This window comes from Mugil cephalus, chromosome 10 (assembly GCF_022458985.1).
Source record: "Mugil cephalus isolate CIBA_MC_2020 chromosome 10, CIBA_Mcephalus_1.1, whole genome shotgun sequence".
Lineage (NCBI taxonomy): Eukaryota > Metazoa > Chordata > Actinopteri > Mugiliformes > Mugilidae > Mugil > Mugil cephalus.
In genome coordinates this window covers 2,999,500-3,017,439 of record NC_061779.1, presented here as the reverse complement: position 1 = coordinate 3,017,439, position 17,940 = coordinate 2,999,500, and the positions used below count along the sequence as shown (strand labels likewise).

Below are 17,940 nucleotides of genomic sequence, written 5' to 3'. Positions count from 1 at the left end.
GTGACCGTACAGTTAAATTACCGCATTTCAGTTTCAGCATAAACTGAACACTGTAATAATCATTAAGCTCCATTTTCACTAGTGTACCTAATAATTTGGCGAGTCAGCGTCCGCACGAATCCTTTCAGACACCAGGGGGAGCTCTACTTGCTTTGGCTTCACTTTTGAGGAGCTGTTCCACCGTCCATGTTCATACTGTCTGTGTGTTTTAGCCAGTAGTGTCCTCCTCCTCCTCCTTTATCAGTCACGTACTGGGCTTGGGAACATGTCCAAAATCCTGAATAGGAAGGATGTGTTGGCGAGGAGCAAGAGTTTGGGGTTTTTCTGGTTTCAGTTTGTAGCTGTAGTAGATAGATTGGCAGATAGTTGAGTCATGCTCTTAAACATTAGCCCCCAGAAGCTAATGTTGCATTCACATCAATGGTAAAAAAAAAAAGCAACAGGCTACAATGCATTTTTAATGGAAGCTAAAGCTACTATATTGACGCCTGACGTGCTCCGTATCAAAGTGGAGCTGGTTTCAACCAACAATGACATCCAACAATTATTGTTATGCTATCAAAAAATAAAAAAAACAAGCTGCAGTGATTCATTCCTAGCTGACAGGCTAAACCTAATTTACTTATTTTTTTCTGGTTGAGATTATTCTGCCGTACAAATGTGGCAATAGGCAAATTCAAAAGATTCAAAATAGTCAAAAAGGTGCGTAATTTATCTCAATAGAGCAGCCATAGCTTCAAGTCTTCAAATATACATTATAATACATTATTTTAAATGCATAAGAAGATTTTTGTCTCCTGGTGCCCTATTGATTGTCTTGGTATTGATATTTGGTAGCTGATCACATCCAAAGGACAAAAAACCTCTCTTGCTTTGAGTTGCGCTGACTTGCTAGACAACAGGAATAAGGCTGAAAAGTGAAAACTAGAAAGATGACTGCTGAAGGAAAAGAAAGATCCGCTAAAGGAGAGGAGACCACGACATGTATCCGTTTCTTCCTCGTGACCCTTGGGTGTTTTGTGTTGCTAATCATCAGCACGGTCACACACGCACACACATTTCGGTTTGATCGGATAACGTAATTTTGCAGAACTTACAGCTGGAGAGGAATCCAGTTTCTCCACTCAGCAAGTCAACAAGGGCACCACGAGTCGTATTGTATGACTTTGCGTAATTCAAGGAGCAGAAACTTTCTTTTTTCTTTTTTTTTTTTTTTTTCTCTTGTTCTTCTGTTTTTGTTCCAGGTTATCAGATCATGAGGGCTTTAAATGTTGAAAGGCGGATCTCTGAGCAAACAACTTTTAAAGGTTCCGAGTGTTATTGTGCAGGAAGGAACTGGGGTGTTATCAAGACTGCTAGGAATCAGAAGAAAATCTGAGTGGCGGGCTGCCTTTAGGGGTGATGTAATGTTTATATAGTGGCCAGTACAGTCATTTCCTCCTCCTCCTGCAGACGGACCCAGTCAAAGGACATAGATAGCATACAGGACAAAGGGTTCATTGGCTTAGTGCCAGCATGTCTCCAAATTGAATATTGCTCCTTAGCTGAAAGTCACGGTCATGAGAGGTAACTGTCGATACTTTCTTAGAAGTTGAGTTGTGTGCCAGCAAAAAATTTAAATTGAATTCAAGTTAATCTAATTTATCTACCACTCATCGGGCAGAAAGGACAAAGAATAATGACCATAATGAACCGGCGGTTGATTGGAGTGATCCTATGAGGTCCTTAGATGGGTGGATCTGAGTCACCATGGATTCCAAAGATAAATGAAAGCCATTATTTGAGCTTCAGTATTTCTAGGGCAGCGTTTCCCAAAAGGGAATTTGAGCTCGTATTATTTCTGTTCTCTGAATCAGTGCCAAGGCATAATGGCTTGAGACGTTGTTTGTTTATTTGGTCAAGAGGGGGAAAAAAAATAAGTGTTTCTTAGGAAGAGGGCCAAGAGAAAATAAAACTTTTGGGAGTCGCTGCTCGGAGAAGTCACATCCCCAGAGATCATCTTAACATGAATATTTGTATGAAACATGACATAGTCGTAGCGTTAAGATGCATATTTTACACTCTGGTATGTGACCTCTTTGTGATTTGGTCGGTCGGATACACAGACGCCAGAATGTGTTGCTTTAGCTGCAAAGTTTGTTTACTGTACGGCTAAATTTCAAACATTTTTCTCAACATTCACAAGTGTTAAAATAGAGTGAACTGTACGTACTCACCAAGAAGTCCTATTGGTAGCTGTGCTTCGCTTAGATTTCCATTTTCTTGTTTGACCGGTTTAGAGATTAGTTAGTTGCCAACAAAAAAGGATTGAAAAAGTAGTTCAGCAGGTCATGTTGAAGTAAAATACAGTTTGTTAAGCCCATATAGTTTTAAGACTTTGGTGACTCCTAGTGGTACACGAAACTGCATGAAAACATTTTTTAGACAGGGGCACACATACAGACCTTTTCAATATCAAGTAGCCTAGCAGAAAATGCAAAGGTGTAACAAACTACTTGCACATACATGGTCATTTGCATGTATTTCTGTGAAACCTAGCAATAATGTTACATCTTACACAAGTGCTTTTTCTGCCTTAAGGTGCTATGGCTAACTTGTTAGCCTGCACATTAGCTAACGGAGGCCTATTTTCTCACGCTGTTAGTGCAAAAACATCCACATTGAATTGAAGTGGGATTTCTGGCCACTTAAATGTAACTACACTGTTTATTCTCTGCTCTGTTTTCGTCTGCACCAACCTTCGTGTCTGGGTCCTTAGCTGCAGGAAGTTTGACTTTCCTTGTAGCTACGCTCTACTAGCTTGCTTGTCTGTCTTTGGTTTGGTGCTGGGAAAAATGTGAGTGTGTTTTACAAGTGTTAAAGAAACAAGCAGACAACAGGCTGGCATGCTAACAGTTTGATTGGAAAAGCTATGCTAGTTCCGCCTGGCATAACCAGAATGGATTCTTCCCAGGATAGAAGTCTTGCAACAAGCCATTTGGATTTCATGTGCGACTATTGTCCAAACAATTTGATTCACCATGATTGTCATCGCCATCTCCCAGCATGAGTGATTCCTTTCCGTAATTTGTGGGTGGGGGAGGTCCGGGCTGTCTTCCAGGTTAATATGAGCAAAGAAGTCTGTAGGATCTGAGTTGTCCTTAAACTATGTCAGTTTGTGTTTTGAATTTGAATTTCAAATGGTACCCCTTCTTTTAGTATTGTCCATTTCATATTGAGACTTATTTCAAAGTATGTGGTTTTTAGCCATAGAGGCAATACTGATCATTTCAGTGGACTGGATAGCAAATAAAAGCTGAATTTATTTGATTACGTAATCTTCTCATGTTGCCGCTACATCAGTCTTCACTCGATTCATTAGCAATACTTGTTTAATGTTACTTTAAAATCTTGCACTTTCACATTTGTTACAATGCATTTTAAGGAAAACCTAGGACGTAGGGGTCTTGATATTGCTTAAAAGCTGAATTTGTATAGTCGGAAATGTAACGTGTGTCATTAAACTGGAAGCAGAAACCGCTGAAACGCTCCTTAAAGGGTAGACACCCTGCTCAAACAGCAGAAGTAATGATCACACACATGGATGGTGGTGTACTTCCCCATGCTAACTGTTCTGTTTAAGTGCAAAATCCACCCAAAGTGACAGTTTGTGGGGTTTATTTTTGTACCCGACGCTTTAATATGTAGCTCATCTCGTTAATGTTCGAGGTTTGGTTTTAAGAGGGAATAGCCACTTTGAAAGAAGGAATAAACCATAGACTTTGGTAACATACACATACATACAATACAACTACATTTACGCAAAATGACTCAGTTTTCAGGAAGTACTGGATCTTAATTTTCTCGTGCACGGCTGCGTGAGACCTTCAGAAAGTAAAATAGCGTCCCAGAGGGTTGGCAGGAAGGGAAGGGTCACTGGTGTTGAATGGAAAAGGGAAAGTTGGAGGGAGGACGCTGATCTGCATCTACTGGTGGGCGGACGGAGAAAGGTGTAACGCAGAATGAATTCTTTCTGAGTTTCCTGGTGTTATATGGCGTAATATAACAGAACAGACCTTTGCCTTGTAAAATCAAGGAGAAGACAAACATTAGTAAAAAAAATTAGAAATAGACACTTAAATATCATCATTACATAGACAGAGATAAAACATACGTGCAATAAAAGTGACCTGACATCTGTATGCTGACTGAAAACTATTTCTTATGGATAGTTTTAGCAAAAAATAACTTTGCTTTCATAAATTACACGTGTATTATATGACAATAATCTGTAGAAAACAATATTCAACAGTTATTCATTGACTCATTAACTCCCTACATGAGAAAAAAATGAACATTTTAACCCTGAAGCCTTGTTCTGTCATTAATTAATTAATTATGTTAATGATTAACCTCGTCTGGGATCTCTGTGGGGGAGGAAAAGATGCAGTTTTGAGCCATGATGCCATGCGTTTAATGTTTAGCGGAACGGGCAAACAGTCTGAAAGGCGACACGTCAGCCTGTAACTCTGGGCTCTGTCAGGGGCTAATAAGTAATGCGCACATCAAAGTGGCGTGTTCAGCCCTCATACGGACAATAACCAAATACAGAGAGCTGGAGTGGACGTGAGGTGGCTTGAAAGTATGTGAAATTATAGTTTCAAGTTGAGATATCTAGATGTAATCCCGCAAGGAGGACGGACAGTACTCTCAGTCCCACGATTTACCACTACCCACGGGGGATTAGCGAGGTCCACTTCCTTGTTTGTACCGACTACCGTGATCTTTTCATTGGTTACAATGGGACTTTATCCCATAACACTTAGGCTTTTTGTGAGTGCTCCTTTGAACCGTAGAAAAGGAAGTGTATTGATGGATTAATGAAAAACAAGTTGTTTTCCACCTTTACAGCCATAGAAATGGACGTTTAGATTATAGATACCTGGTGAGATTTGTTTCCTGTAACAATATACCATTTTATCAAGTTGACCAGCGAACTAGATCTGTTCTGGGGAAAAAAAAAAAAAAAGATTTTGACCAAATGAAAGCCTCAATTGAACTTTCGTCTCCATGACATGTCTCTGGTTGCATGGTTTCCACAGTGTCTTTGACCCAAAGATGATTTTATGCATGATTTAAATATTCTTACCCATGCACAGAGCCTGACGTCGTCACAAATGTGAATGTCAGTCGTTTCCCGACATCGTCTGTGTTTGTGAGGTGACACAGACCAAAGGGAGTGGACTGGTGGAGAAAGAACTAACTCTATGACGGTGTATGAGACACTTAAAAAACATTACTGATCTGACTGCTGGTGTCAGATATAAAGATCTTTATTTATGTATTATATATTATATTTGTGCCTTTTACCACGTCTTACTTTGAGTAAACGAAACATTTTTGACTAAGTTATTTTTCTGCAACATAATATAAATATAAAGTCCTCATTGGAAAAAAAAATTGGCCAGTTGCCTTATATATCATATATGATCAAAGATGTGAGTTTGTTAAAATTAAAACGCATGTATATTTGCTCTTCATAGAATGGAGTAAGGTTTTGTGCATATCTCTATTAATCTATTTCTTTAAAGTTAATAAGAAATGATGAAAAATGTAAGAAAGATGTAAAAAAAAATCATAAATTCCCCCACAGATGAAATAGGCTGGGAAATAAAACTCAGAAACTCAAGAACTATTTGAACATAAAATTCACACTTTGCGTTTTTTTTTTTTTTCTTTTTTTTTTGGATGAGAGTGCTATAATGGGTCATCACATGATGTTAAACTGTAGGGGGTTTAAGGCGTGTTTGGTCTGGCTTCTGAAAAACTGAGAAAAGAAGTCATCTGTTCAGCCGTGGTACATCGGAGTAATTAAGACTTGCTGAGACACTGATGAATCTGAACACACCCTCTGACACCATCTGACTTTTATCATCGACTCTATTCTAAACTCAATGCTGCCCTCTGCTGGTGCGAAATGATTTACGTTCCTTTTCTTTGTCCCCCTCTCTACAGAACAGCCAAGCAGACAATACCGGTGAGTACTGTCTCTCCTTTTTGATGCTGCATCGCATGCGTCTCATTTTTGTCTTTACATGGAAAGAAATATAAGTTATCACACAATACCGATACAGAATTTCTGAATTTATGCCAGTAAACAGTTGTTGGTATATCAAAACAGTAAAAACATTTTAAAGATGTTTTAAAAATATTTTTGCACAGTTTTTTGACTTGTTTCCTTTTATCTTTTAGCAACCTGTGGCACTTCGGGACTAAGTACTACAACTGTCACTATTCAAAATGGAATTAACTGCACCTTTTCCAACGGAAGCAGCGTCCCTGAAAACGGTGTGATAACTGGTCTGACCCCTGGAGCCAAGTATAATATCTCTTGTTCAAACTGCAGCGAAACTGGGACAACGAGTAAGTCTGTTCACTTTGTTGAATCCGTTATAATTAACATGTATGCAGCATTAACTTCATCGAGAATAGCCCACACAGAATATACAGCATGTCTGATTGTTTTGAATAAATCACATGTTATGATGCTGTTCTTTCCTCTATAGAACCTGAAAAAGTCCAAAATTTCAGTGTCACTACTATCACAACATCCTCTCTGCATGTGACCTGGAACAAACCAAGTGGAAACAGCTCTTTCTACAGAGTATATTTGACTGGTGGACAAAATAATTCCGTTGACAATGTGTCTGAGACATCAAAGAACCTCGATGGCCTGACTCCTGGTGTCAAGTATACAATAAATGTCGCTGCAGTGGCAGATGATGGAACCACTGAAGGAGCGAATACCACTGAGACTCAATACACAAGTAAGTACTAATTTAAGTTTGGCTTAAAGTGAAGAATTATTGCTTGAAGGATGATAAGAAGACTCTCTTCCAAAGTGGTGTTATTCATCTCTTTTTGTCTGATTTTCATGAGCAATAGCCAGCAGTTTATTTGTTGGCTTCATTTTATTTTCTCTCCATCCTCATATATTCATTCTCTGCCTTCAGAGCCTGAAGTAGTAAGGAATCTGACTGTTTCACATTTCACAACATCCTCTGTGTTTCTGAAATGGACTGAGCCTGTGGGAAGCAGCTCTTTCTATATAGTACAGACGACAGGAGGAAATAACAAACAGAAACACCACTGTCGTTGAACCTAAACTAAATGTCACTGAGCTGACTCCTGGAGTGCGCTACACTTTCAGTGTGATAGCAGTGGCTGGAGATAATAAAACCATAGGAGAGGCAATAACAAAGTCATTGTACACAAGTAAGAATTGCTCAGTACCAACATTAAATTGGATACTGTGTCTCTCTTCATCATAGTCAGTGTTTGATGTCATACAGTTCAAATTCAGAGCATTTTTATGTTGTGAGCATCTTATGTAATTTTACTCCTGGATTGCATGAATGACAAATTTCACATTTTTACCTTTGCTTCCAACTCTCTGTCACTCACAGAGCCTGAAGTAGTCACAAATCTCAGTGTCACTAGTTTCACAACATCCTCTATAAGTCTGAACTGGACTGAGTCGTGGGAAACAGATCTTTCTATAGAGTACAGTGGACTGGTGGAGAAAGAACTAACTCTACGAATGTGTCTGAGACATTTACGAATATCACTGGCCTCACTGCTGGTGTCCAGTATGAAATAACTGTTACTGCAGTGGCACATGATGGTTATACTGAGGGCCAGAGTGAAACGATTTCCAAATACACAAGTAAGTAAACATTTAAATGTGCTTAAAAGAGTCAGGCAGTGAAGAGTCTTCTGAGGACACGTGGTGTGAATCTGACGAGTGAATCTTTGGAGCAAATGCACCTCTTGTCTTTATTTGCTCACACCAGTTCTTGGACACATCAGTGGGTGTGTTGGTTGACTAATGCAGCTTCAGCCTTGAGCGGTCTCCACTGGAATATTTGGGAAAATTATTTTATTTTACTTTTTAAAACAGTTGTTCATACATGATACATTTTCCTTCACAGAGCCTGAAGTAGTCAGGAATCTCTCTGTAACTGAAATCACCACATCCTCCATAAATTTGAACTGGACTGAACCAGAGGGCAACAGATCTTTCTATATAGTACAGTGGACAGATGGAAAAACAAACAGCAACAAAACTGTCATTGAACCTAAACTACGTGTCACTGAGCTGACTCCTGGAGTTCGCTACACTTTCACTGTCATAGCAGTGGCTGGAGATAATGAAACAAAAAGTGAAATGGAAGAGATATCTCAGTATACAAGTAAAACAATAAGTATGATGTTGTTAACGGGGACCTTGAATCTGATCTGGTGTAATAACTTACAGCAAATACACATTTGATAACAAGTGTTTAATTTATATTTGTTACAAATGAACAGGTCCATTGCATTAGATCATAATAACATCTTACTATGAATTATTATAAAAAGACGCTGTAGGTTTTCCTAGACAGTTGGAAAAGGTTTAGGCATCAATAGGTATTTATTTGACTGCAATCTGCACTTTCACCACTAGATGGCATTGAGTTCTACACACTGGTCTTTTACAGATTGAGTTTATATTTTGTCTCATGTCCTATTGATTCAGTCTTTTCTTTCATCTGGTTTGCATGTGTGAGTCAGCAGCGTTTTTGTTTATTTGTTGGCTCTATTTTATTTTCACTTTATCCCTTTATATTCATTCTTTACCTTCAGAGCGTGAAGTAGTCAGGAATCTCTTTGTCACTGAAATCACCACATCCTCCATAAGTCTGAACTGGACTGAGTCAGTGGGAAACAGATCTTTCTATAGAGTACAGTGGACTGGTGGATCAATAATGAACTCTACGAATGTGACTGAGACATTTACGAATATCACTGGCCTCACTGCTGGTGTCCAGTATAAAATAACTGTTACTGCAGTGGCACATGATGGTTATACTGAGGGCCAGAGTGAAACGATTTCCAAATACACAAGTAAGTAAACATTTAAATGTGCTTAAAAGAGTCAGGCAGTGAAGAGTCTTCTGAGGACACGTGGTGTGAATCTGACGAGTGAATCTTTGGAGCAAATGCACCTCTTGTCTTTATTTGCTCACACCAGTTCTTGGACACATCAGTGGTGTGTTGGTTGACTAATGCAGCTTCAGCCTTGAGCGGTCTCCACTGGAATATTTGGGAAAATTATTTTATTTTACTTTTTAAAACAGTTGTTCATACATGATACATTTTCATTCACAGAGCCTGAAGTAGTCAAGAATCTCTCTGTAACTGAAATCACCACATCCTCCATAAATTTGAACTGGACTGAACCAGGGGGCAACAGATCTTTCTATATAGTACAGTGGAGAAATGGAACAACAAACAGCAACACCACTGTCGTTGAACCTAAACTAAATGTCACTGCCCTGACTCCTGGAGTTCACTACACTTTCACTGTCATAGCAGTGGCTGGAGATAATGAAACAAAAAGTGAAACGGCAAATACATCTCACTATACAAGTAAGACAATAAGTATGATGTTGTTAACGGGGACCTTGAATCTGATGTGGTGAAATAATTTACAGCAAATACACATTTGATAACAAGTGTTTAATTTATATTTGTTACAAATGAACAGGTCCATTGCATTAGATCATAATAACATCTTACTATGAATTATTATAAAAAGACGCTGTAGGTTTTCCAAGACAGTTGGAAAAGGTTTAGGCATCAATAGGTATTTATTTGACTGCAATCTGCACTTTCACCACTAGATGGCATTGAGTTCTACACACTGGTCTTTTACAGATTGAGTTTATATTTTGTCTCATGTCCTATTGATTCAGTCTTTTCTTTCATCTGGTTTGCATGTGTGAGTCAACAGCGTTTTTGTTTATTTGTTGGCTCTATTTTATTTTCACTTTATCCCTTTATATTCATTCTTTACCTTCAGAGCCTGAAGTAGTACAGAATCTTACTGTCTCAGATTTCACAACATCCTCTATAAGTCTGAACTGGATTGAGCCAGAGGGAAACAGATCTTTCTATAGAGTACAGTGGACTGGTGGATCAATGACGAATTCTACGAATGTGACTGTGGCATTTACGAATATCACTGGCCTCACTGCTGGTGTCCAGTATGAAATAACTGTTACTGCAGTTGCACATGATGGTTACACTGAGGGCCAGAATAAAACGATTTCCAAATACACAAGTAAGTAAACATTTAAATGTGCTTAAAAGAGTCAGGCAGTGAAGAGTCTTCTGAAACATAGACTAAATGTCTCCAAGCTGATTCTTGGAGTGCGTCACAGTTTCAGTGTCATAACAGTGACTGGAGACAAATCTTGTTTGTTTGTTTGTTTGTTTGTTTTATTTGGAGGGAAACTGCTCTTTCTATGTAGTAGATTGGGTATGAACGGCCACTAGTATCCTGATGCTGGTGCTGTTTAATATTCATTCAAATGTGCTGTGGATGTACATTTTATTTCTCATGATTGTGTTTTACTACTTTTCTTATATGTTTCCTTTTCTTGATGCATTTTTCCTAACTGTCATCTGATGTTTCATTATCATTATTATTATTATTATTTTGATGATGTTTCCTCTTTCGTGCTCTTTAGAACCGGGTGTTATTAAGAATTATACTGCGACCACAAACACCACCTCCATCTCACTGACCTGGGACGCTCCTCAAGGGGAGGTGTTGAGGTACCAGGTGGCGCTGAGCAATGGTTCAGTGCCGCAAAGCGCAAACAGTACCTCCGCTCTGCTGTCAAACCTGACCCCTGGCACTCTTTACAATATCACTGTCACTGCTATTGCTGGAGACAATCAAACAAAAGGAGAGCCTTTTACTGCGGTGGAAATCACAAGTATGCGACAATTTATTCATCCGCTTATCACATTTCAACATGTTGGGTTTGTTCCTTTAATCCTGTGTTGTTGTCTTGTTTTTTTGTTTTTTTTTTAACTTGCAGAACCTGCTGAAGTAAAACGTCTCAATGCAACTGATGTCACAACATCGTCTGTGTCTCTAAGCTGGAATAAACCAATGGGCAATGTTGACTTGTACAAAATACGATGGGATCCAGGAACAGAGTGCTTGAATTCTTCTAATGAAAAGTTCACCATCCCAAATTTAACTCCTGGAATCCAGTACAACATTTCAGTGGCTGCTGTAGCTTACTCAGTCGAGGGGAAGAAAACCTTCACATCTACCTTCACAAGTAAGTCCATACTTTGAGAATATTCATTTAATTTAAGCAAGTGTCAGTTTGTAAATTTGCCCACGTTTATAACATTCTAAGTGTAATTTTTTTTTGCGTTTGCAGTTCAGATGCATACATTTGAATGTTGACATGGCTTTTAGTCTTCAGACTCTGCACTTCAACACATACATTTTTAAATAATATCATGCATACTAAGTTATAGCACTATTTTTTTACATGTATGGTTGCAAATGTAAAAATATTTCACACATAATTAAGTTCATATATATATATATATATATATATATTTTTTTTTAACTAGTGGAAAAATTCTCTGCATTTAACTCTCATTTAACTGAGTGTGTACACTCAGAACTATGGCCTGTCATTATTCTTTCTTTATATTAGTGTATTATGATGTTACCGTGAATGATTTTGTGTGCATTATCTTCGTATTAGCATGGGTAGCACGTTTTGTTCTGTGATCCCAACATGTTTCGTCAATAGGCCAGGATGTGAAGTCTAAACACTGGCACTAGAGGGGGCCATTCTCACTTCTACACTGAAGTGGTGGCTGGTATGGGTTTTTAGGTTCTTCCAGACACTCGGAACAGAAGGGATTAGGGATGGGGTATTTCTTTTGCTGCAGTCTGCTCTAGCACCACCAGATGGCATTGAGTTATACATGCTGGTCCTTTAAAGTGTCAAAGATTTATTTTACTGACTTAATTGACTGAATTGGAGTCAGTGTCAATGTCAACAGTGTCATTGTATACATGTGAGAAGTGCTCAGTATCAGCATCAATTTGGATACTGTGTCTTTCCATCATAGTCAGTGTTAGATGTCATACGGTTCAAATTCAGAGCATTTTTATGTTGTGAGCATCTAATGTAATTTTACTCATGGATTTCAAAAATGACAAATCATTTTTACCTTTGCTTCCAACTCTCTGTCACTCACAGAGCCTGAAGTAGTCACAAATCTCAGTGTCACTAGTTTCACAACATCCTCTATAAATCTGAACTGGACTGAGTCAGTGGGAAACAGATCTTTTTATAGAGTACAGTGGACTGGTGGATCAATGACGAACTCTACAAATGTGACTGGGACATTTACGAATATCACTGACCTCACTGCTGGTGTCCAGTATAAAATAACTGTTACTGCAGTGGCACATGATGGTTACACTGAGGGCCAAAGTGAAACGATTTCCAAATACACAAGTAAGTAAACATTTAAATGTGCTTAAAAGAGTCAGGCAGTGCAGAGTCTTCTGAGGACACGTGGTGTGAATCTGAGGAGTGAATCTTTGGAGCAAATGCACCTCTTGTCTTTATTTGCTCACACCAGTTCTTGGACACATCAGTGGGTGTGTTGGTTGATTAATGCAGCTTCAGCCTTGACTGGTCTTCACTGGAATATTTGTGAAAATTATTTTATTTTACTATTTAAAACAGTTGTTCATACATGATACATTTTCATTCACAGAGCCTGAAGTAGTCAGGAATCTCTCTGTCACTGAAATCACCACATCCTCCATAAATTTGAACTGGACTGAACCAGAGGGCAACAGATCTTTCTATATAGTACAGTGGAGAAATGGAACAACAAACAGCAACACCACTGGCGTTGAACCTAAACTAAATGTCACTGCGCTGACTCCTGGAGTTCGCTACACTTTCACTGTCATAGCAGTGGCTGGAGATAATGAAACAAAAAGTGAAATGGAAGAGATATCTCACTATACAAGTAAGACAATAAGTATGATGTTGTTAACAGGGACCTTGAATCTGATCTGGTGAAATAATTTCCAAGACAAACAAAAACACATTTCATAGAAAATGTTTCATCTATCTGTGTTGTCAATTAACAGGCTCGCCATAATTAAAGGTCTAGTGTGCAGAACACTGGACAATGTATGGAAATAAATGCAATCTAAAAGTTTGCATTAGTGTCTAAATAAGGTGTCTAAATAAGTTACTTTTAATTATTTTGTCTTGGATAGATTTATATCAGCATGGGTAGTGAGTTTTCTTCCCTGATCCTGACATTTTTCCTTAAGTACCCATGGGTAGAAAGGCTAAACAGTGACACTGGAGGGTGCAGTTTACTTTTACATTTAAGTAATGGATGATATAGGTTCTCCTACACACTTGAAAAGGAAGGGTTTAGGGATTAGTATTTATTTACTTGTAATCTGCATATTTACCACTAGATGGCATTGAATTCTACACACTGGCCCTTTAAGGACTGAATTCATATTTTGTCACATGTCCTGTTTGATTCAGTCATCTCTTTTTGTCTGATTTTCATGAGCAATAGCCAGCAGTTTATTTGTTGGCTTCATTTTATTTTCTCTCCATCCTCATATATTCATTCTCTGCCTTCAGAGCCTGAAGTAGTAAGAAATCTGACTGTTTCAAATTTCACAACATCCTCTGTGTCTCTGAAATGGACTGAGCCTGTGGGAAACAGCTCTTTCTATATAGTACAGACGACAGGAGGAACAACAAACAGGAAAGATAATGTCACTGACCCTAAACTAACTGTCACTAAGCTGACTCCTGGAGTTCGCTACACCTTCAGTGTGATAGCAGTGGCTGGAGATAATAAAACCATAGGAGAGGCAACGACAAAGTCATTGTATACAAGTAAGAAGTGCTCAGTACCAACATTAAATTGGATACTGTGTCTCTCCATCATAGTCAGTGTTTGATGTCATACGGTTCAAATTCAGAGCATTTTTATGTTGTGAGCATCTTATGAAATTTTACTCCTGGATTTCAAAAATGACAAATCATTTTTACCTTTGCTTCCAACTCTCTGTCACTCACAGAGCCTGAAGTAGTCACAAATCTCAGCGTCACTAGTTTCACAACATCCTCTATAAGTCTGAACTGGACTGAGTCAGTGGGAAACAGATCTTTCTATAGAGTACAGTGGACTGGTGGAGAAAGAACTAGCTCTATGAATGTGTCTGAGACATTTACGAATATCACTGGCCTCACTGCTGGTGTCCAGTATGAAATAACTGTTATTGCAGTGGCACATGATGGTTATACTGAGGGCCAGAGTGAAACGATTTCCAAATACACAAGTAAGTAAACATTTAAATGTGCTTAAAAGAGTCAGGCAGTGAAGAGTCTTCTGAGGACACGTGGTGTGAATCTGAGGAGTGAATCTTTGGAGCAAATGCACCTCTTGTCTTTATTTGCTCACATCAGTTCTTGGACACATCAGTGGTGTGTTGGTTGACTAATGCAGCTTCAGCCTTGACTGGTCTCCACTGGAATATTTGTGAAAATTATTTATTTTACTTTTTAAAACAGTTGTTCATACATAATACATTTTCCTTCACAGTGCCTGAAGTAGTCAAGAATCTCTCTGTAACTGAAATCACCACATCCTCCATAAATTTGAACTGGACTGAACCAGGGGGCAACAGATCTTTCTATATAGTACAATGGAGGAATGGAACAACAAACGGGAATGAAACTGTTTTTGAACCTAAACTAAATGTCACTGCCCTGACTCCTGGAGTTCATTACACTTTCACTGTCATAGCAGTGGCTGGAGATAATGAAACAAAAAGTGAAATGGCAAATGTATCTCACTATACAAGTAAGACAATAAGAATGATGTTGTTAACGGGCACCTTAAATGCTAATCAGTGATATTAGAGGTTGCGATTTAACTTTTGCATTTAAGTAATGGGTGATATAGGTTCTCCTAGACACTTGGAAAGGAAGGGTTTAGGGATTAGTATTCATTGAGCTGCAATCTACAGTTCCACCACTAGATAGCATTGAATTCTATTAGCTGGTCCTTTAAAGATTGAATTCATATTTTGTCACATGTCCTGCTTGATTCAGTCACGTCTTTTGTCTGATTTTCATGTGTAAAAATCCAGTAGTTGTTTAGTTTATTTGTTGGCTTCATTTTATATTATTTTCATCCTCTTATATTCTTTCTTTGCCTTCAGAGCCTGAAGTAGTAAGGGATCTGACTGTTGCGGAAATCACCACATCCTCCATAAATTTGAACTGGACTGAACCAGAGGGCGACAGATCTTTCTATAGAGTACAGTGGACAGATGGAAAAACAAACAGCAACACCACTGTCGTTGAACCTAAACTAAATGTCACTGCACTGACTCCTGGAGTTCGCTACGGTTTCACTGTCATAGCAGTGGCTGGAGATAATGAAACAAAAAGTGAAATGGAAGAGATATCTCACTATACAAGTAAGACAATAAGTATGATGTTGTTAACAAGCACCTTAAAGGCGAATCAGAGATATTAGAGGGTGCAATTTCACTTTTTCATTTAAGTAATGGGTGATATTGTTTCTCCTAGACACTTGGAAAGGAAGGGTTTAGGGATTAGTATTTATTTAGCTACAATCTGCACTTTCACCACTAGATGGCATTGAATTGTACACATTGGTCCTTTAAGGACTGAATTCAAATTTTGTCACATGTCCTGTTTGATTCAATCATCTCTTTTGTCTGATTTTCATGAGCAATAGCCAGCAGTTTATTTGTTGGCTTCATTTTATTTTCTCTCCATCCTCATATATTCATTCTCTGCCTTCAGAGCCTGAAGTAGTAAGAAATCTGACTGTTTCAAATTTCACAACATCCTCTGTGTCTCTGAAATGGACTGAGCCTGTGGGAAACAGCTCTTTCTATATAGTACAGACGACAGGAAGGACAACAAACAGGAAAGATAATGTCACAGACCCTAAACTAAGTATCACTGAGCTGACTCCTGGAGTGCGCTACACCTTCAGTGTGATAGCAGTGGCTGGAGATGATAAAACCATAGGAGAGGCAACGACAAAGTCATTGTATACAAGTAAGAAGTGCTCAGTACCGACATTAAATTGGATACTGTGTCTCTCCATCATAGTCAGTGTTTGATGTCATACGGTTCAAATTCAGAGCATTTTTATGTTGTGAGCATCTTATGAAATTTTACTCCTGGATTTCAAAAATGACAAATCATTTTTACCTTTGCTTCCAACTCTCTGTCACTCACAGAGCCTGAAATAGTCACAAATCTTAGTGTCACTAGTTTCACAACATCCTCTATAAGTCTGAACTGGACTGAGTCAGTGGGAAACAGATCTTTCTATAGAGTACAGTGGACTGGTGGAGAAAGAACTAACTCTACGAATGTGTCTGAGACATTTACGAATATCACTGACCTCACTGCTGGTGTCCAGTATGAAATAACTGTTATTGCAGTGGCACATGATGGTTATACTGAGGGCCAGAGTAAAATGATTTCCAAATACACAAGTAAGTAAACATTTAAATGTGCTTAAAAGAGTCAGGCAGTGAAGAGTCTTCTGAGGACACGTGGTGTGAATCTGAGGAGTGAATCTTTGGAGCAAATGCACCTCTTGTCTTTATTTGCTCACATCAGTTCTTGGACACATCAGTGGTGTGTTGGTTGACTAATGCAGCTTCAGCCTTGAGTGGTCTCCACTGGAATATTTGTGAAAATTATTTATTTTACTTTTTAAAACAGTTGTTCATACATGATACATTTTCCTTCACAGTGCCTGAAGTAGTCAGGAATCTCTCTGTAACTGAAATCAAAACATCCTCCATAAATTTGAACTGGAATGTACCAGGGGGCAACAGATCTTTCTATATAGTACAATGGAGGAATGGAACAACAAACGGGAACGAAACTGTTTTTGAACCTAAACTAAATGTCACTGAGCTGACTCCTGGAGTTCATTACACTTTCATGTCATAGCAGTGGCTGGAGATAATGAACAAAAAGTGAAACGGCAAATACATCTCACTATACAAGTAAGACAATAAGAATGATGTTGTTAACGGGGACCTAAATGCTAATCAGTGATATTAGAGGTTGCGATTAAACTTTTGCATTTAAGTAATGGGTGATATAGGTTCTCCTAGACACTTGGAAAGGAAGGTTTAGGGATTAGTATTCATTTAGCTGCAATCTGCGTTCCCCACTAGATGGCATTGAATTCTATTAGCTGGTCTTTAAAGATTGAATTCATATTTTGTCACATGTCCTGCTTGATTCAGTCACGTCTTTTGTTGATTTTCATGTGTAAAAATCCAGTAGTTGTTTAGTTTATTTGTTGGCTTCATTTATATTTTTTCATCTCTATATTCTTTCTTTGCCTTCAGAGCCTGAAGTAGTAAGGGATCTGACTGTCGCGGAAATCACACATCCTCCATAAATTTGAACTGGACTGAACCAGAGGGCGACAGATCTTTCTATAGAGTACAGTGGACAGATGGAAAAACAAACAGCAACACCACTGTCATTGAACCTAAACTAAATGTCACTGCACTGACTCCTGGAGTTCGCTACGGTTTCACTGTCATAGCAGTGGCTGGAGATAATGAAACAAAAAGTGAAATGGCAAATATATCTCACTATACAAGTAAGACAATAAGTATGATGTTGTTAACAAGCACCTTAAAGGCGAATCAGAGATATTAGAGGATGCAATTTCACTTTTTCATTTAAGTAATGGGTGATATACTTTCTCCTAGACACTTGGAAAGGAAGGGTTTAGGGATTAGTATTTATTTAGCTACAATCTGCACTTTCACCACTAGATGGCATTGAATTGTACACATTGGTCCTTTAAAGATTGCATTCATATTTTGTCACATGTCCTGTTTGATTCAGTCATCTCTTTTGTCTGATTTTCATGAGCAATAGCCAGCAGTTTATTTGTTGGCTTCATTTTATTTTCTCTCCATCCTCATATATTCATTCTCTGCCTTCAGAGCCTGAAGTA

At 38.4% G+C, this 17,940-nt stretch overlaps 1 protein-coding gene across 25 annotated transcripts in view; it reads left to right on the top strand.

The window, feature by feature from the left end:
- LOC125014845 (receptor-type tyrosine-protein phosphatase eta) overlaps positions 1-17,940 on the top strand; it is a 49,732-nt gene that overhangs the window by 7,854 nt on the left and 23,938 nt on the right. For 6 of the 25 annotated variants that reach the window (XM_047596302.1, XM_047596298.1, XM_047596299.1 and 3 more), the window contains exons 2-16: positions 5,995-6,016; positions 6,232-6,402; positions 6,546-6,806; positions 9,190-9,450; positions 9,884-10,144; positions 10,554-10,805; positions 10,911-11,159; positions 12,105-12,365; positions 12,631-12,891; positions 13,533-13,793; positions 13,979-14,239; positions 14,503-14,763; positions 15,125-15,385; positions 15,738-15,998; positions 16,184-16,444. In XM_047596302.1, coding sequence (XP_047452258.1) covers positions 5,995-6,016; positions 6,232-6,402; positions 6,546-6,806; positions 9,190-9,450; positions 9,884-10,144; positions 10,554-10,805; positions 10,911-11,159; positions 12,105-12,365; positions 12,631-12,891; positions 13,533-13,793; positions 13,979-14,239; positions 14,503-14,763; positions 15,125-15,385; positions 15,738-15,998; positions 16,184-16,444 — 3,565 coding nt within the window. Of the gene's footprint in view, positions 1-5,994; positions 6,017-6,231; positions 6,403-6,545; positions 6,807-6,992; positions 7,255-7,445; positions 7,706-8,078; positions 8,232-8,664; positions 8,926-9,189; positions 9,451-9,883; positions 10,145-10,553; positions 10,806-10,910; positions 11,160-12,104; positions 12,366-12,630; positions 12,892-13,532; positions 13,794-13,978; positions 14,240-14,502; positions 14,764-15,124; positions 15,386-15,737; positions 15,999-16,183; positions 16,445-17,940 lie in introns of those variants that run through there. The other 19 variants (XM_047596322.1, XM_047596324.1, XM_047596325.1 and 16 more) reach the window with 17 other exon arrangements.